The 21,100-nt window shown below is 44.2% G+C and overlaps 1 protein-coding gene across 1 annotated transcript in view; it reads left to right on the top strand.

Annotated features, from left to right (window-relative positions):
* The window catches only part of ablim3 (actin binding LIM protein family, member 3), a 117,748-nt gene that overhangs the window by 31,304 nt on the left and 65,344 nt on the right, over positions 1 to 21,100 (top strand). The window contains exon 3 of the mRNA XM_070449724.1: positions 17,000 to 17,183. Within this exon, the coding sequence (XP_070305825.1) occupies positions 17,000 to 17,183 (184 nt within the window). The remainder of the gene's footprint in view (positions 1 to 16,999; positions 17,184 to 21,100) is intronic.

Below are 21,100 nucleotides of genomic sequence, written 5' to 3'. Positions count from 1 at the left end.
GCCATAACAAAGGGGTTGAGTACTTATTGACTCAAGACATTTCAGCTTTTCATTTTTCATTCTTTTGTAACATTTTTACAAAATAAACAATTTCACTTTGACATTATGAGGCATTGTGTGTAGGCCAGTGACACAAAACCTCAATTTAATCAATTTTAAATTCAGGCTATAACACAACAAAATGTGGAAACGGTCAAGGGGTGTGTGTCACGCCCTGACCTTAGAGAGCCTTTTTAATTCTCTATTTGGTTAGGTCAGGGTGTGATTTGGGTGGGCATTCTAGTTTTTCTATTTCTTCGTTGKCCGGGTATGGTTCCCAATCAGAGGCAGCTGTCWATCGTTGTCTCTGATTGGGGATCATRCTTAGKCAGCCTTTTTTCCACCTTTAGTTTGTGGGATCTTGTTTTTGGTTAGTTGCTGTGTTAGCGTTACAAAACTTTACGTGTCGTTTATTCTTTCTTGTTTTTGGTTTTCATTTAATAAATTGATGATGTACGCCAACCACACTGCACCTTGGTCCAATCCATCTCTAAACGAACGTGACAGTGTGAATGCTTTCTGAAGGCAAAGAAGTCTCTAAAGTGCAGGGTAGAGTACCGGGTGGTAGCCGGCTAGTAACAGTGACTAAGGTTCAGGGAGGATACTGTGCAGGGGCTCGGTTGGCTGAGGTCCTTGATGACCTTCTTGGCCTTCCTGTGCCCCCGGGTTCTGTAGATGTCCTGGAGGGCAAGCAGTGTACCCCAGGTGATGCGTTGGGCTGACCGCTCTGACCTCTGGAAAGCCCTGCGGTTGCGGGCGATAAAATTGCCGTACGGTGATACAGCCCGACAGGATGCTCTCAATCAGAGGCGTCATGCCCATAGGCGGCACAGGGGCACATGCCCCCTCAGATTTGTTTTTTTTTGTCTTGTTGTTTCTCTGTAATAGCTACCAAGAAGCCTTTTCACGCTATCAATCAAGTTAGAGTAGCTAGTTTGTCTAACTATTTTAGCTGGCATGCTCGCTGGTAAGGTTGGTAGAATTTAGAAAGCAAGAAATAACTAAATAAGAATCACATTCCTTTCAATCTTTTACCCAGATTTTTAGCAGCGATGCAGAGAAGCATATTTCTGGAAACACCAGTCAGGAGGATACAGACAGCTCAAGAGGTATGCTTAGATAGACATATCTTTGACATTGAATTAAGCATAATGATTATGGCGCTAGATTGCAGGGAAAATCTGTTTCAGGTGTTTGAAAAATGCAATATTCTCCAACTTCTGGACAGCCTCCTGACCACTGTCGTGACGTGACTTTCATTAATGTGATGACTGTTATTTATCGAACCAACTAACTATGTTTAATTGTTACCCGATTAAATTAATAATGTAACAATTAACTCATTMKAAATTTGGGGCACCACGGAAGAGGTTGTTTATAGAGTTACCATCTCCCGAATTAAACTCTAAAAGATATAAAAGTTATATATTGAAAACAGTCACTTATTAATCATTACCTCATATCAGTCTCATCAGAACATTGCATACTCCTTGGATCCGCAAGAACCCCAGCTTTACTTAAGATTCAGCACTACACCAAATTTGTTGAATTATTTATTTACTAACTAACTAAATAATAACACAGAATAACATGAACACTTAACACATGAGAAAAAGTCCTAACAACAGCAGGACTGCTTGGTTACCACAAGAGGGAGGGTTAGATAGGGAGAGACAAAGAGAGAGTCAAACTTATCGTTGATACATTTGGAAACTACCCTCAAAGTAATAATTTACTCTGCACATGACCCACCACTCGTTTGGGTAAGAGATCATGAATGTATTTACGTGTATATGTCTTTGTTTGTCTCTCTGTTGAAACCAATCAATCCTTCTATGCGGAAGTTGTAGCATCCCGCTTCGGTGTAAGGCTCTGATTGTCCTTCTTCTTAGTTGTCTTGGTAGTGTAGTGGAGTGCTCAAATAGAACAGATACTCAGATGCACCAATGATTATCTGAGATGATGTGTTCTCCTTCCCACCTCGTGTTTTTAGTCAGAGTTTGAAGCACTTTACACACACCTGCAGACKGGCAATGTTCAGGTCTATTCTGGGAGTTATTTTCTTCACCTCAGTTTGAGGTTACATTCTAACCATTTCCAACATGTAGCTAGTCTGGTAGGTCCACCACAGTCTCATGTCTTTTAGTCTGATATGTTAATTCTTACCCAGTGCTTTTAAGCACTCTTGTCGAAAATGTTCGGTTCCATCACGCTGAGAAGCTCTCTGACCTAATTTGGAGCATGGCTAGTTACTGTGCAAAGTTTATATGAAAAACAATTATCTCATTAGACACTAAATCACATTCCTATCTTAACAAAAATAGTTGCATCCATTTTCCTATCACATTGACAACGTATTGGATGGACACTTGAMAGATAAAATGTGTACACTTTCCAAGTTATTCTTTAGATCCCCRCTGACCATTCTTAACATTCCTATCTTAGAAATATTGTTCCAATATTCACATTTTGGGTGTTTTTGGCGGCAAAAGTCTTCTGTGGGACAAAAGCATTACTTTGGTTGATACTGAAAAGCAGGAGGGACATTCCCCTAATTTATGACAGAATGTTAAGGTGTCAAACCCCTCTCCTCTTCATCGTCAGCCATTTGCCAAGATGATTTGAGKYCTTGGATCCTCAGCCAGGAGAGTCATGACACCACAATCCAGCTATCCTCATGCACTTTGTGCCCCCACAGATYTTTTGGGGTGCATGATGCCCCTGCTCTYMATGGTGCATCTGTAGAAGTTTGTGAGAGTCTTRGGGGCCAAGACAAATKTCTTCAGCCTCCTGAGGTTGAAGAGGCGCTGTCACCACATTGTCTGTGTGAAGGGACCATTTCAGGTCGTCAGTGATGTGCACGCCAAGGAACTTCAAGCTTTTGAGTTGGACATGTGCGTGGCCACGAAGTCATGGTGAACAGGGAGTACAGGAGGGGGCTGAGCAGKCACCCCTGTGGGGCCACCATGTTGAGGATCAGCATGGAGGACGTGTTGTTGCCTACYTTTACCTTTACCACTTGGGGTCGGCCCGTCGGGAAGTCCAGGACCCAGTTGCACAGGGAGAGGTTCAGACCCAGGGCCCTGAGCTTAGTGATGAGCTTGGAGGGCACTATGGTGTTGAAGGCTGAGCTGTAGTTGATGAACAGCATTCTTACATAGGTACATGTGCAGTGCATTTGAAACGTATTCAGACCCCTTCCCTTATTCAGGATTTGTTACGTTAACAGCCTTAATTCTAAAATTGATTGAATACTTTTTTTCTTCATCAATCTACACCAATGTATATAAACAAAAACAGAAATACCTTATTTACATAAGTTTTCAGACCCTTTGCTATGAGTCTCCAAATTGAGCTCAGGTCCATCCTGTTTCCATTGATCATTCTTGTGATGATTCTACAACTTGATTGGAGTCCACCTGTGGTAAATTTTATTGATTGGACATGATTTGGAAAGGCACACACCTGTCTATATAAGGTCCCACAGTTGACAGTGCATGTTAGAGCAAAAACCAAGGCATGAGGTCAAAGGAATTGTCCGTATAGCTACGAGACAGGATTGTGTCGAGGCACAGATCTGGGGAAGGGTACCAAAAAATGTCTGTAGCATTAAAGATACCCAAGAACACAGTGGCTTCCATCATTCTTAAATGGAACAAGTTTGGAACCACTAAGACTCTTCCTAGAGCTGCCCACCCGGCTAAACTGAGAAATCGGGGGAGAAGGGCCTTGGTCGGGGAGGTGACCAGGAACCCGATGGTCACTCTAACAGATCTCCAGAGTTCAATCAGGCCTTTATGGTAGAGTGGCCAGACGGAAGCCACTCCTCAGTAAAAAGCACACGACGGCCTGTTTGTATTTTGCCAAAAGGCACCTAAAGGACCCTCAGACCATGAGAAACAAAATTCTTTGCTCTGATGAAACCAAGGTTGAAGTCTTTGGCCTGAATGCCAGGCATCACGTCTGGAGGAAATCTGGAACCATCCTCACGGTGAAATATGGTGATGGCAGCATCATACTATGGGGATGTTTTTCAGCAGCAGGGACTGGGAGACTGGTCAGCATGAATGGAGCAAAGTACAGAGAGATCCTTGATGAAAACCTGCTACAGAGTGGTCAGGACCTCAGACTGGGGCGAAGGTTCACCTTCCAAAGGACAACAACCCTAAGCACACAGCCAAGATAACACAGGAGTGGCTTCGGGATAAGTCTCTGAATGTCCTTGAGTGGCCCGGCCAAATTCCGGACTTGATCCTGATCGAACATCTCTGGAGAGACTTGAAAATTGCTGTGCAGCAATGCTCCTCATCCAACCTGACAGAGCTTGAGAGGATCTGCAGAGAAGAATTGGAGAAACTCCCGAAATACAGGTGTGCCAAACTTGTAGCGTCATACCGAAGAAGACTCGAGGCTGTAATCTCTGCCAGAGGTGCTTCAACAAAGTATTTATTCAACATACAAAATATGAATTTCTCAAAACTACACCTTTGTTAATTTGAAGACATATTGTTTGGAACAATATACTCTACAAGTACAGTACATCACATTTCCAGAGTGGGCTCTGCTAATTCTGAAGGTATGATACATTTTATGATCACCACAATACAGTGAATGGGAAAGGGGATTCAAAAGGAACTCCCTCTGTTGGTGACTTGCTGAATGTGCAATCCTGAAGGAGGGTTGTGACTGGTTAATGGCCTATAATGTCAATTTCTCTCTATAAAATGGGTCATATCATTAAAAGTACCAGAGAGTCCACTCTGGAAATGTGATGTGTTTGAAGAGAATATTGTTACAACCAATATGTCTAAAAATAAGCTAAATCAAAAAGGGTAGTTTTGAGATATAAAAATTAATATTTATAATGTCTGATAAATGAATGTGAATATGTGTATTTCAGAATTTAGGCATACTCAATATTTGAGAGAACACTGTAAGGAGTATAATGCCACCAAAATGTTGTCTGTATCATGTACAGTTCACAGATCAGGAGGCGCATATACTGTAGGTCTAAAATAGGCCTAAAATCGCCAATTTCAGCATGATTTAACAAAAATGTTGTTTGTGATACAAATGTAGAAAACACGTTAAACATCCTTCCTCCCAATGAAGTTCCTATGTGAGAATTGCCAGAACAATCTGAGATACCAAAMATATGTTCCTCTCCCGCTGTSTTGGATTCGCCCTCCTCTAAAAACTGGGCTAATATGATCTTGTATCTCTGACAACTTTCCACAGAAAGCCATGGAGAGAGATTTGGGTGTGTTTGTTTTTCGCCTGACTGACTGACTGACTGTCTGTCTGTGTCTTCAGATATACTGTAACTGCCTGGATGAGATGAGCCAAACAACATRTTGTAGGATGCCAGCAGGAGGCCTCCTCTCCTTCCCCCCATCTCTCTCCATCTCTCTATTCACTTTGCCAACAGTAAACATGGAAGATGGGAGCTGTGTAAAGTCGTTATCATCTTTGTCTCTGTCTTTGCCAGGCTGGCAGCACTGCTGCCGCTGCTGCCGCTTTGTAGCCTACATCCCACTGGCTCTCCCCTCCAACAATGACTACAGGGTAGCAGATATGAACCCGTTTTTCATTGCGGTGATGCCTGCCATCGCTTCTCTCTTTCTCTCGTCCGTCTCCATTTCTTTCTCTCTCATCTATCTCTCCATGTATTTTTCTCTCTCTTTTTCAGTCTCTCCGCCTTTCTCTCCCACACTAGGGAGCACTCACTGTATAGCAGAGGTCTTCACATGTACGGAATTAAGCATTAGATACACTGCCAGTCCACAGTTTTAGAACACCTACTCATTCAAGAGTTTTTCTTTATTTTTACTATTTTCTACATTGTAGAATAATAGTGAAGACATCAAAACTATAAAATAACACTTATKGAATCATGTAGTAACCAAAAAAGTGTTAAACAAATCAACATTTATTTAATATTTGAGATTCTTCAAATAGCCACCCTTTGCCTTGATGACAGCTTTGCACACTCTTKGCATTCTCTCAACCAGCTTCCCCTGCAATGCTTTTTCCACAGTCTTGAAGGAGTTCCCACATATGCTGAGAACTTGTTGGCTGCTTTTCCTTCGCTCTGYGGTCCTACTTATCCCAAACCATCTCAATTTGGTTGAGGTCTCTCCTTCTTGGTAAAATAGCCCTTACACAGCCTGGAGGTGTGTTGGGTTATTTTCATGTTKAAAAACAAATGACAGTCCCACTGAGCTCAAACYACATGGGATGGTGTATCGCTGCAGAATGCTGTGGTAGCCATGCTGGTTAAGTGTGCCTTGAATTCTAAATAAATCACAGACAGTGTCACCAGCAAAGCAYCCCCACACCACAACACCTCTTCCTCCATGCTTCATGGTGGAAAATACACATGTGGAGATCCTCCGTTCACCCACACCGTGTCTCACAAAGACACAGCGGTTGGAACCAAAAATCTCCAATTTGGACTCCAGACCAAAGGAAACATTTCTACCAGTCTCATGTCCATTGCTCGTGYTTCTTGGCCCAAGCAAGTCTCTTCTTCTTATTGGTGTCCTTTAGTAGTGGTTTCTTTGCAGCAATTCGACCATTAATGCCTGATTCACACAGTCCTCTGAACAGTTGATGTTGAGATGTGTCTGTTACTTGAACTCTGTGAAGCATTTATTTGGGCTGCAATTTCTGAGGCTAGTAACTCTAATGAACTTATCCTCTGCAACAGAGGTAATTCTGCATCTTCCTTTCCTGTGGCGGTCCTCATGAGAGCCAGTTTCATCATAGCGCTTGATAGTTTTTGCGACTGCACTTGAAGAACCTTTCGAAGTTCTTGAAATGTTCTGTATTGACTGACCTTCATGTCTTAAAGTAATGATGGACTGTAGTTTCTCTTTGCTTATTTGAGCTGTTCTTGCCATATTATGGACTTGGTCTTTTACCAAATAGGACTATCTTCTGTATACCCATCCTACCTTGTCACGACACAACTGATTGGCTCAAACGCATTAAGAAGGAAATAAATTCCCCAAATTAACTTTTAACAAGGCACACCTGTTAATTGAAATGCATTCCAGGTGACTACCTCAYGAAGCTGGTTGAGAGAATGCCAAGAGTGTGCAAAGCTGTCATCAAGGCAAAGGGTGGCTATTTGAAGAATCTGAAATATAAAATATATTTGKATTTGTTTAACACTTTTTTGGTTACTACGTGATCCCATATGTGATATTTCATAGTTTTGATGTCTTCACTATTATTCTACAATGTAGAAAATAGTGGGGAAAAAACAGGAAAACCCTTGAATGAGTAGGTGTTCTAAAACCTTTGACCGGTAGTGTATATTGAACCAACCYGATATTGAAGCATATGGGGAATACAAGCCTGATGATTCTAATGATTTCAAATGAAGAGCCTACTGTGATGGAGTTGAAATTAAAGCATACTTGTTATTGGCGATCCACACTCCACCTCAGAAGAGGAGATGGAAGGCTCTGGGTTACAGTGTCCACTTCCCTGGGWGTAGCAATATCCCCCCTACTAATGACGGCCTGGCTTATGACCTATACTGCCCTTCACCCTGCCTCCTCTCCTCTCACCTCTCCTCTGATCTATTTCCCTCTTTCCCCGTCTGCTGTCTGTATGACTGGACTGGCTCCTGTGGAGTACGACACAGTTGTACATACTCTGTAGAAACCTTTCCTTTAAATCATTGCAGGCATGTTTCTGTTCTCCTGTTTCTCTCCCCCTTTGCCTGTCTGGATCAGCAGATTGGGCTGGATCTGGAGCTGCCGGGAGGATGTGGACTGTTTGTTAATGTGCTTGTTCTCTGTTCACGCTAAGAAAAAAGCGGGGGGGGAAACATTTTCTTTGAATTGAAATCGAGGGAACCTACCCTGCAGTTGTTCAAAAAATTATGCAACTTTMGTACTATTGAGTATACGTGTATACTTGTTAATTTATGACCCCTCAATATCACTACTACGTTACATTCCTAGATTAAACCATGTTTGGGTGATATAATGACATAGTTAGGCCTATATGAATAGAAGTGAATGATTGGAAGAGAGATTGAGTGTGTCAGTGCTTGTTTACAGTGGCAGGCTCCGTTAGCCATGAAGGTTCATGGGAGGATTATGAAGGTCACGCAGGTAATCAGGGTGCTGAGTCTCTTACTACGCTGTCATGGATCAGCTCCAAGCTCGTGTCTTGGCCAATCGAAATCACCAGAACGCTTAATGAGCCATTTGTTTGGCTCACGTGATTACGAACAGACTGAATGTAGACCTGAATATCGGTCCGTTTAGAACCAAGTTTGAACCTTTAACATGGTTCTAAAATGGTAATGTGGAYGGGGCTTACTGTCTGTCTGCCCTCATACTAGACTGTTGGCTGGAATGTTAGAGGGCTGAGGGGGGAATGTAAGACAGACAGGGAACTATTTAACATGGAGTGTAATGCACTGACAGGTCACAGGTCAGAGACCTCTTGACTCTCTGCCCCCACCCTCAGCCCTATGCAGGTCCCCCAAGGTGTGACCTCTGTCCTGCTGGGTCAGTCCTGGTCAGTCCCAGCCCAGTGGGTGATGGGCGGGTGTACCTCTGACCCTCTCTCAAACAGCTGCCCATAATACGCCACAGCGCCACTGTCTCTGGCTACGTTTGTACTCCGACGGTCGCTTTTGATCGGCGTGTAATGTGTGCGGCATTCAGAGTTGGTGATTGGTGGAGACTATTCCTGGTTGCAAGGATAGTCGTCTGAGAGTGAGAGAGAGAGAATAATAGAAAGAGAGAGAGGGGGGGGGTTGGTGGTGGTAGAGGGGGTTCTGTTGCCATGGCAACCCCCTGGCTGCCCCATGTTTCTTATCGCCAAGCCAGAGAGAGAGAGAGAGAGAGAGAGGTTTTTGCTGCCAGCATGTCTGGTGCTCTGTGTATGTGTGTGTGTGTGACAGCCAGGCCTGGGCTGTGGCTGCAGCTGGGACCTGGGACCAAGAGTCTGCATTGCACCGTAGTAGCCCTGGCTGGCCTGGCATGCTTCTCCCAGATTGGTGATAGATGGCCAGGATAATCCCTTTGCTTACTGCTCAGCAGGCCCAGAGCCAGAGCTAGGGATTAAGACATACTACTGCTGTCTGTCCATGTCCACTTTCCCTAATCTGCCTGCCAGAAGAATGTTCTGAAAAATGGACACAAKATGAAATATTTGGGAAACAAAAGCTCTGCTTTGAGAGGAAAACGTAAACATTGACCACAGGAGAGAGGACCGCAGAGACAATATGTACGTAATATGATGATAAACTGAAACTATATAGCCCAATATGATACTATATGGCAGGTTGAGAGGATTGTGGCGCCACCGTGGTGAAGTTGTGTGTGTGTGTGTGTGTGGTCTATGTAACACAAAGCCCGTCCAAGCATGCCAAATTGACACACACAGACAGGTGGGATTAGTGACTGCTCGTCCTCTCTGTTTGGGAATGCAAAGGCATCCTATGACCGGGCTGTGGGAAGTGCACTGTGGGAATTTGATGTCATGACTCTGTTCGCATGCTAGGCAATATCCTTGGATGTTCTTGGRGGTAGTAGGGTGCCTTTTGGAACCCATCCTTTGTGTCTCTGTGGGAAGCTGTTGGGAGGTGGGTCTGTGGAGATGCTAAATTCATCTGTGGTTGGGTCAACACTAGAGGTCGACCGATTGTGATTTTTCAACGGCGATACCGATTATTGGAGGACCAAAAAAATCAGAAACCGATTCATCTGACGATTTTTATATAGATATTTGTAATAATGACAATTACAACAATACTGAATGAAGACTAACTTGGTTTCTTAACCTGTTCTAAACCCAGACTAACTCAGGTTCTAAACCTGTACATGTAGGTAGGGGTAAAGTGACTATGCATATGCAATTCCCTGATGTAGCGATGGAGAACTCTGAACTCCAAGGAGGGGTCATCTCAAGGGAATCCTTTTCTGGCCACCTCACCTCGTGGTGTCTTCTTAGAGTGGGATTGACTCACTGGGTTCCTGGAAAATAAATCCATTAGATTGACTCTGTATGCTAACTAGAATTGATGACTCTAGTCTAAACTGCTGCTCCACTAGGGAGTGAGTAATATGATTGCCTCCGGTTGAATGAAATGAAGAATCCAGGGGCTGAACAAGGCTGACGTCATTCACAGCCTCATCTTACAGTCAGGCATCTTACTAACAAATGGAAGGAYGCTTATCACTGTTATAAAGGCAACTCTTACACTCTCAGCTCTCTGGCAGTCCCTTCACCATCTCCCTTCCTGTGCCAAGGTGACACGGAGACTTGGGTTGTGTTCGCCTGGTGATATCTGCAATTCAGATCCTGCGGTATATGCGTCTCAAGGTGCTTGTTCATCTGCTACACTAGACACGTACAGCCCAGCCCAGCCCAGCCCGTGGCTCTCCAGGAGCCGAGGTGGTAGAGCCATAGTGTTGTGCTCATGCCGAAAAGTTCATGAGAGATAAATCATCAGCACTCCCCTTTCTCTGCTGGTGTTGCTCTGTGAACAGCTGTCAGGAAGGTGGCGTACAGTAGGTAGCATCTGGTTGGCTCTGCTGCTGAAGCTCACGGTTGAAGTCTCAGGGCCTGAGTTAGTCTGGGTTTGGAACAGGTTAAGAACCTGAGTTAGTCTGGGTTTAGAACAGGCTTAGAACCTGAGTTAGTCTTGGTTTAGAACAGGTTTAGAACCTGAGTTAGTCTTGGTTTAGAACCTGAGTTAGTCTGGGTTTGGAACAGGTTAAGAACCTGAGTTAGTCTGGGTTTAGAACAGGTTAAGAACCTGAGTTAGTCTGGGTTTAGAACAGGCTTAGAACCTGAGTTAGTCTTGGTTTAGAACAGGTTTAGAACCTGAGTTAGTCTGGGTTTAGAACCACTCTGGGAACTCAAATCAAATCAAATCAAATGTATTTATATAGCCCTTCTTACATCAGCTGATATCTCAAAGTGCTGTACAGGAACCCAGCCTAAAACCCCAAACAGCAAGCAATGCAGGTGTATAAGCACGGAACTGAGCTCTTACACTACGATTATGCAGCCCATAGTTTAAGGAAGGRACAACTCAACTATATGTGGATATTAGGGCCGACCATACAACTCTATCTGTAGATGAATCCAGTCATCCATTACTGTGCTGTAAATTGAGGGACAAACTAGATTTATGCTGACTCGTTGAAAATCTAGCATTGAATATTCGTAATGATGGTACTGTTCTTCATTTCCCATCCACAATCTCTTTTACTGGTATATTACATTATTTTATCGGCAATAWCATTTCCCTTACAAGTACTACCCCAAAAGGTCTCCCTCCCACTTCCACTGTGACCCAGCAGACAGTGCTGACTGGTTTGGTCCCCCACACATTCGTACTGCATCCTGAGTCAAACACACATCAAAGGGATCATCTGACGGGCTCAAAGGCGTCGGGGAGTGGAGGACGGAGGGAGCAGAGACACGGTCGACACGTTTTGAACGCCAAGGAGAGGCAGGCAAGCGGCACGGTCTCGGTGGGGACTAAATTAGTCGGGGCGGGCGGCGTAGCACTCACGCACCCATTAGCATTTGTTACGCTTGAATGGGGAAAGGTCGTTTCAGTCACGGCCGGGCGGCGACAGGAGAGGAATAATGCAGAGGAGAGATAGAGAGGAGAAGGTATAGTGATACCTTTCTGTGACTGTAGACCTGTACTGAACCCAGCCCTGTCAGAACACCACAGCTCATCTTGAAACCACTCAATTACAGTCTCTGGCTGCTCTTCTAGCCTGAGTGATTTTCATTGTCAACCCCGACATATACTTAGAGCCCTGGATCTCTCKCTCTCGTTCTCTCTCTCTCCCTCTCTCTCTCTCTTTCTCTCTCTCTCTCCTCTTTCCATTCCTTCCCTCCATCCTCTGGGGTATTGTGTTAATCATTCTGGGTGAGTGTTTTCACAATGTCACTAATGAAACTCTATTGATTAGTAGTTTGCTCTGTACCTGCAGGCCTCTAGCATGGTAACACGTTCATGTCTGGAGCTACAGTAGTCAGGAAGCAGCGCCTATACCATAGAAATGACTGCTCCTAGATCAGCATTAGATTCCCCCTGCTCAGCTATCCTTGTTATCTGTTGGTGATGTAATGCCTTAGGAAGAGAGCCATGGCTGTAGAGTACCCGTCTTATGGGCGTTTTATTAACCAATTATGAGCCTGGCCAGCTGCTGAGATAGCCAGTCAGAGTGAGTCAGAGCCATGAGACACATTACATGTGGCACACACAGCTTTAAACAGAGGGAAATGGCGCGTATGACTCAAACAAACACACCCCTAGCACACACACACACACACACACACCACACACACACACACACACACACACACACACACACACACACACACACACACACACACACCACCCATAACCATACACACATACACACACACACACAGATTTACTCGTTGTCATTTCAGGGTTGGCCTCTTCAGATGTTTGCTACATGTGTAATCAACCCATAATGTGGCAGTGTTTGCTTTACTCTGTGTGTGTTTGCATACAGATGCCCAATCCACGCAACAGGGGGCCAAGGAGGCCATCTCTTTACTAGACGTAAATCTGCATGCTAGCTCTTAGTTAAAATGTTTACCTTGGCATCATTTCTGGTTTCCGCCGGTGCTTTAAGTATCAAACAACCACTTGCCATCCTTTCTGCCTGGGTTCCTCCTCTGATGTGAGCAGTGCTTTGTTGACTGGCCATCTCCTGGCTGTGGAACGGAAGACCAGGCTAGGCGTGGGCTCGGATCCCAGCCCAGGCTAAACAACTCTCTCTCTCTCACTCTCTCAGAGGACGGAAACTGCTCCTTAACTGGCCCGGGCTAGGCGATCTTGCCTGCCTTCTGCCTCTGCCCGCCTCTACCGCCACAAAGAGCTGGCGGAGGAGGAGGAAGCGATAAAGCCTAATTGCGTGCCTTGCGATTACCAGGGGATGGGAGAGGAGGAGAGGAGAGGATGAGGGCATAGAATTTTAATTGTGTCTGTTGGCTGTTGATAAATACATCCCCCCCCCCATCCGATCCTGACTGAACTGGCATCAGACTGTAGGAGTAGCAGTAAGTGTGGCACAACCGGGAGCAGCATGCTGTGGTGTAGTGCTGTGTGGTGTGGTGGCCGCTGATTCCTCATGCACAACACAGCCAGCCTTTATTTATGGCCTAGCTGAATTATTCATTGGGCCAGATAGAGAGGGTAAACTGTGGGGCGCGCAGATGTCACCGCTAGCCTTTCAACATCTTTTTCTCTGGCAGTGAATGGGCTGTGGTAGGCAGTGATTTGTCTGGCTGGCTGGCTGGCTGGCTGGCTGGCTGGCTGGCTGGCTGGCTGGCTGGCTGGCTGGCATGGGCTCAGGCTCTGCTGTTGAAAGGCAACATGTGCACCAGGTGGGTCAGTGAGACAAAGAGGAGCAGTGTGTCACAACAGAAGAATAGTGTAGCTAATTGTACTACTGCTGATGCTCTACAGATGATGTAGGATACTGTGTGCCTGTCTTTTCTACTGTCTAGATGTCTTGACTGGGGGGAATAGGTGGTGGTAACAGTGGACCCTCTGATTGTGAATCTCAGTCCTGCAGATTTAGCTCATGCATTGCGATTCTTTAGGTTTAACTGAATCATCTACACGCGTGTAACTTTTGTTTTCATGGTCGGTGTGCTACATTTAGTGCCTTATTGCTTAATTCAAAGGTCCCCAATGTGGGGAGTAGAAGTGGTACCCATGACACACATGCTACTGATGTATGAAAGTTCAACTGAGCCCAGGGGCGGTGGTTAAATTGCTCTTCCACTACCTCGTCTGCTGCTGTGACACACTCACACAGCGTGGTGCTGTAGCAGAGAAAGGCAGGGTGTCTCCCTGGCTGGCAGCATGTGCAGCTAGGTGCCCCAAGGGGACGTGTGTGTCTTGTCTTTGCTGCAGCGTTCTGTAGCCAGCCGGTGTTATTGGAGACGCAGGGCACAGGATCATGTTTCACTCCTCCCGAGGGGCAGCTGCTAGATAGGATCAGATATTCAAATGCTTTATTCAAATTCTCATGCCGTTCATTACAGCCAGGTGACCCCGTGATACAAGTCAGTATTCGACAWCCATCCATGTCTGAGGACGTCGGGAGAGGATKTGGAAACTGGACCACTAGGGGGCGACAGTGAGCGCTGTTACCTTYAAGTAGGTTTTAGTTTGGCTAGGAAGTTGTGGATGGGCATAAGCATCTGCCTCTGATTTCATTGGTTGCAAATTTAAATCCAGCGATAGAAAACAGTTTTTGAGATTTTTCTTTAAAGCCTATCCCAAACCTTAACCCTTACCTTAACCATTCGGAGTTAATGTCTAACCTTAAGATTTCGGAGTTAATGCCTCTGATTCCAAAGGTTGCAAGTTTGACTCCAGCAACAGAAAAATTGTTCTTGAGATTTTTGTTTTAAGCCTATACCAAACCTTAACCGTTACCTTAACCATTCCGAGTTAATATCTAACCTTAAGATTTTTCGGAGATAATGCTTAAACTTAACCCTAACCTTAAACACTTTGAAATTTGACTTGAGCAACAACTTCAACATGAGACGTTGGAAAACATGGACGAACGTCTAATTCTGTTGTAAGACTGTGAGAGCTAATTGGTTCCTTCAGCAATAGTTGTGCAAGGCATCATTTACCCGTCATTCTCAATTTGAAATCATGTTGGCTGACAGTCGGCTATCCCTATCTATGCTTAGAGAGATAGTATCTCTGTCTCTTTGTCCCTGTCTCATCATCCTTATTCTCTGTCAGTGGCTGCATCTTTTAGKAGTCAGTAGGAGCCTGATGATTTAGTGGGGCTCTTTCTACACAGGTAGGCTTCTAAACACTTTGGCTCAGGTACTGTCACACTCAGCTCGATCTAAAGCCATTGAGCTAATTGACTGCCTATTTATTTAAYGCGAACACTGACGTTTAAGTTACAGCACGAGCCATATCAATGGTCTTTGACAGAGCATTTACTCCACGTTGACATTCGTTAACGTGATTATATAGTATTGCTGTGATAATTATTATTATATTCACTTTTTGAAATCCTCATGGATGGATTATAAAATGTAACTTATTTGGGTTCAGGGGTCATGTGGGCCAGGCTGATATACTACATTGACACACACACACACATACACACACATGTACCTACAGCCGTGCTAAAATAAAAGCCATTTAGCAYACCCTCTTGTGTACAATTGCTTTTCTACAACGGGATTCCAATTAAGTAAAAAAATGTTATTTTGATAAATGTATTCATAGACTACTATTTCATCCCTTCACGAAAATATAGTCCCAACACAAATCTATGGTTGCTAGCCAAGCCGGCTGGTCCTTCATTCGATTGGCTTTGTTGCTATGGGCATGCACTGCTAATGATGCTGACAGTGATAGAGCGGTCCATGGTGCTGAATTTAGCCCATCAATCATCATGCTCATCAAGCAGAAATACACTATATATTTGTAGCCTACTGCCAGACTATTTTACAGAAAGAGGAATTATTTGACGTTAATGTGCACGTTGCCGTTCATTGAGCAGCCTTTGAAGTATCATGCATCTGATGGGGCCACGTCAGCAGACTGCCGTTTAGCTGGAACTGACGGTTGGTTCATGGAGTCGGAACCTGTCAGGATGTGGCTCCATCTTTTCCTGCTGTCCAGGGAAGGGGTCCAGTAGCTCTCCGCCCTGGTCATGATCTCTATGACCTCCAGGCAGCATCAGACAGCTGCYGAATGGTGATGCTTCTGATGGAGTGGTTTGTGTATTTTTGTGTGCCGACCTCCTAGAGAGAGAGAAAGATAAGAAACTTGGAATCAACAAGATTTGAGAAGACTAATATAGTGTCTTAGCTCTAATATCAAAATATGTAAGCTACTTATTCTACCAGCTGTCACAGCCTCAAGTCAGAATTCAAACGTGAGTCAGAATCAAACGTAACATTTCGAAGTTGTTCCAAACGTCAAATTTCCAAACGTCAAAAGTGTTTAAGGTTAAGGTCAGGCGTGAACTCCAAATTCTTAATATTAGGCATTAACTCTGAATGGTTAAGGTTTGGRAWAGGCTTCAAGCTAAAATATCAAAAACAACTTTCTATAGCTGATTTTGAACTTGCAGCCTTTGCGATCAGAGGCATATGCTTACACCTATCCTCCATCCCCGTACACAACGCCAAGCAAAACCGAAACCTACTTGAMGATAACCGCACGCGCCGTTGCTCCTAGTGGCCGGTTTCCACGTCATCTCCCTACATCCTGAGACGTGGATGGACGTCGAATACTAGCTTGTATCTCGGGTGACCTGGCTGAACTTATTTGCACAACAAACCTTGGATCCCAGTGTGTTAACTCCGACTCGGCTGTACCACACTGTCATCCGCGGAGACCACTCGCTTGGGATGCAGGTAGAAGGCCGGAGCGTTTGCAACCATGTCAGGTTCGACGTGTCTCGCTCCGATGGATCTTTAAGGTTCTTAGTGTGTTCGTTAAACTACAATTCAGATAGCACAGAGAAAACAAGAGGCCCATTTTTGTGTCATATGCCTACCCGTGCTAAATAGGTTTTTCAGAATGGCTTAGAACAYGTCTCAAACAATCACAATGCTTGTTTTGACCAACCCATTGTAGAACAAGTTGTTTACCAGGCACTGTCGTGTACAATTGCTTTTTAACTGCTTGAGGAACACTGTCCAAACATTGTCCAAACATGTTATGTGTTCATGCTATTTGCATTGGAGGCTATTAGCCAAGTTTACTCTGTACTGTTGGGAATTTGTGCTTCGTGTTTACCAGGCTYTTGATTACCGATTAAATGTGCATTTTGCTCTTCCTTTTTCCTCTATTGTGTATATACAGCCTGATCGATCTTTTAACCATTTTTTTTCTTTGCTAACATCTCATTTCTGTGTCYCTGTGTGTCTCCAGTGTGTGGCTGTGACCTGGCTCGTTCAGGCTTCTTCCAGAAGGGAGGAGAGTACATCTGTACAGAGGACTACCAGCGCCTCTACGGCACCAAGTGTGACAGCTGTGRAGACTTCATCACAGGGGAGGTGGTCTCGGCGCTGGGGCGTACCTACCACCCCAAGTGTTTTGTCTGCAGCATGTGCAGGTAGGTACTGTGGGGAAACACACACACATACACACACACATAAACTCAGCAAAAAAAGAAACGTCCTCTCACTGTCAACTGCGTTTATTTTCAGAAAACTTAAAACTTCTTCTTAATAGGGGRCGCTATTTTCACTTTGGGAAAAAATWGTGCCCARATTAAACGGYCTCGTACTCTGTTCTAGATCATATGATATGCATATTATTATTACTATTGGATAGAAAACACTCTGAAGTTTCTAAAACTGTTTGAATTATATCTGTGAGTAAAACAGAAYTCATTTGGCAGGSAAACTTCCAAACAGGAAGTGAAAATTCTGAAATGGGTCTCTGTGAAAGGCTTCGCCTATTCAATTGCCTTGTATTTAATGGATACATGTATGCACTTCATACGCCTTCCACTAGATGTCAACAGGCAGTAGAACGTGAATGAGGTGTCTAGCCTGATGTGGGACCGAATGAGAGCTTTTGGAGTGGCAGGTCAGCCATATTGGCAGTATTTTGCTGCCACCTGGGTGCACCATATCGTTGTCTGCAAATGCCTTAGGTATCACGAAGAAATGCTCCGTCTGGGACTTTATTGGATACATACGAGAAAAACATCCTAAGATGGATTATCAACTGAGTTTGACCAGTTTATTCGACTTTTATTATGACTTTTTGAATTTTTCGTTCCATGCGTCAACTTTCATGGACACGTGAGCTCCACAATGCTAGCCAAAGTTGCTATTTCGACAGAAGAAATGGACATTCTAAAACAAAACAACGATTTATTGTGGAAAAAGGATTCCTGGCACTGCATTCTGATGAAAGTTCATCAAGGTAAGAGAATATTTATGATGTTATTTCGTATTTTTGTTGAATATGTTGACTCCACACATGGCGGAGAATGGCTGAGCGCTGTCTCAGATTATTGTATGCTGTGCTTTTTACTAAAGTTAATTTTTTTTAAATCTACACAGCGGTTGCATTAAGAACCAGTGTATCTTTAATTATATGTCCATCATGTATTTTTCAGCAAAGTTTATGATGAGTTTTTTTGTTAGATTACGTGACTCTCCAAAATTTCTCCGGACAATTTGGATCATTTTTGCGCCATGTTCACAATGTAAAACCAGGATTTGTAGCTATAAATATGCACATTTTCGAACAACATAAATGTATTGTATAACATGATGTTTAAGACTGTCATCTGATGAAGTTGTTCAAAGGTTAGTGATTAATTTATCTCTATTGTGGGTTTTGTGAAAGCTATCCTTGCGGTGAAAAAATGGCGTTGTGTTTTGGGCTATTGTGGTGAGCTAACATAAATATATGTTGTGTTTTTCGCTGTAAACATTTTAAAAATTGAACATGTTGGCTGGATTCACAAGATGTTTATCTTTCATTTGCTGTATTGGACTTGTGATTTCATGATATTTATATGCTATTATTTACTTGTGGCGCTATGCTAGCTATGCTAGTCAGCCGGATGGATGGATCCCGGATCGGGAGGGTGATTCGGTAGAGTTTTAACATGTGTAAATATTTGTATGAACAAACAAGCTTCAACAACTGAGACATAAAACTGAACAAGTTACAGACATGTGACTAACAGAAATTTAATAATGTATCCCTGAGCAAAGGGGGGGTCAAAATCAAAAGTAACAGTCAGTATCTGGTGTGGCCACAGCTGCATTAAGTACTGCAGTGTATCTCCTCCTCACGGACTGCACAGATTTGCCAGTTCTTGCTGTGAGATGTTACCCCACTCTTACCAAGGCACTTGCAAGTTTCCAGACATTTCTGGGAAAATGGCCTTTGCAATCACCCTCCGATCCACAGGTCCCAGACGCGCTCAATGGGATTGAGATCCGGGCTCTTCGCTGGCCATGGCAGAACACTGACATTCCTGTCTTGCAGGAAATCACACACAGAACGAGCAGTATGGCTGGTGGTATTGTCATGCGTGGGGGTCATGTCAGGATGAGCCTGCAGGAAGGAGGAGGATGTCTTCCCTGTAACGCACAGCGTTGAGATTGCCTGAAATGAAACAAGCTCAGTCGATGATGCTGTGACACACCACCCCAGACCTTGACGGACCATCCCCTCCAAATCGATCCCGCTCCAGAGTACAGGCCTCGGTGTACGCTCATTCTTCGACGATAAACGAAATCTGACCATCACCCCTGGTGAGACAAAACCGCGACTCATCAGTGAAGAGCACTTTTTGCCAGTCCTGTCTGATCCAGCGATGGTGGGTTTGTGCCATAGCGACGTTGTTGCGGTGATGTCTGGTGAGGACCTGCCTTACAACAGCCTGCAAGCCCTCAGTCCAGCCTCTCTCAGCCTATTGCGGACAGTCTGAGCTGATGGTGGGATTGTTGTGCGTTCCTGGTGTAACTCGGGCAGTTGTTGTTGCCATCCTGTACCTGTCTCGCAGGTGTAATGTTCGGATGTACCGATCCTGTGCAGGTGTTGTTACACGTGGTCTGCCACTGCGAGGACGATCAGCTGTCCGTCCTGTCTCCCTGTATCACTGTCTTAGGCTTCTCACAGTACGGACATTGCAATTTATTGCCCTGACCACATCTGCAGTCCTCATGCCTCATTGCAGCATGCCTAAGGCATGTTCACGCAGGGAACTGGGACCCTGGGCATCTTTCTTTTGGTGTTTTTCAGAGTCAGTAGAAAGGCCTCTTTAGTGTCCTAAGTTTTCATAACTGTGACCTTTATTGCCTACCGTCTGTAAGCTGTTAGTGTCTTAACAACCGTTCCACAGGTACATGTTCATTAATTGTTTATGGTTCATTGAACAAGCATGGGAAACAGTGTTTAAACCCTTTACAATGAAGATCTGTGAAGTTATTTGGATTTTTACAAATTATCTTTGAAAGACAGGGTCCTGAAAAAGGTCYRTTTMTTTTTTTTGCTGAGTTTATGTACAGTATATCCACCACATTGATCATTGCATCGGAGGCCAACTTTGTGCTGGATCATGTTTGATTAAATTAYTGAGTTTACCATGGAGACAACGAGTGGAGGAAAGTAGTGAGTCATTTGTTTTATTGGGGATGCTGGCATTTATTCAGTGCTGAATAAAATTGATAAAGAAGAGAAATCAGCATAATCAGAAAACAAAGATATTATCAGATGTTTCATCAGATCTTCCAAGACAGGGAACAGTTCAGTGAGAAGGGACGYTGTCTTGAGAGGAGAGAAAGGGACATGCAGCCTCTTGTTTCTGCTTGTCATGCTGGGASTCTAAGACCTCAGGGGTATTACAATGTCAAAAGCCCTCTCTCTTATTGTGTGGTTCACTGTCACTGTTTCAGAAACTTTAGAGGCTTTTTGACGACTTTGTGGTTTCTTCTATATTGGTCTGCTGGTTGAGATGACTCGGGATATATAGTAGCAGGAGGATGTTAGTGAGGCCAGACACACTGCAGCAGCATGGGCCGCGAAGAGAGATTAGCAGAGTGTCTCCAGCCTTGTCCTCGTCAACACACACACCTGAGGCTTTACATCGAGAGAATCACTGACTGATGTCAGCTGGCCTTTTGTGGCAGGGCTGAAATGCAGTGGAAATGTTTTTTGGGGGATCAGTGCATGGCTATGCAAGGAGGGACTTTGCAATTAATTGCAATTCATCTGATCCTTTCATAAATTCTGAGGTATATGCAAATTGCATCATACAAACTGAGGCAGCAGAATTTGTGAAAATGTATATTTGTGTCATTCTCAAAAACTTTTAGCCACGACTGTACAACACAAATGAACACATACAAGCGAACCACATGCACCACCCCACCCCCCCAACATACATACCTCTACAGCAACAAGTTGACTACTACCCCTGCTCCGCTGACATTTTCTATATTTCTTGAAGGGAATTTTGACCTGAATTGTGCCTCTAAGCCATTTATTCATTTTTATTTG

Source organism: Salvelinus sp. IW2-2015, linkage group LG20 (assembly GCF_002910315.2).
Source record: "Salvelinus sp. IW2-2015 linkage group LG20, ASM291031v2, whole genome shotgun sequence".
Classification (NCBI taxonomy): Eukaryota; Metazoa; Chordata; class Actinopteri; order Salmoniformes; family Salmonidae; genus Salvelinus; species Salvelinus sp. IW2-2015.
Note: the sequence above shows the minus strand (reverse complement) of the source record. Positions and strands in the feature narration are given on the sequence as shown.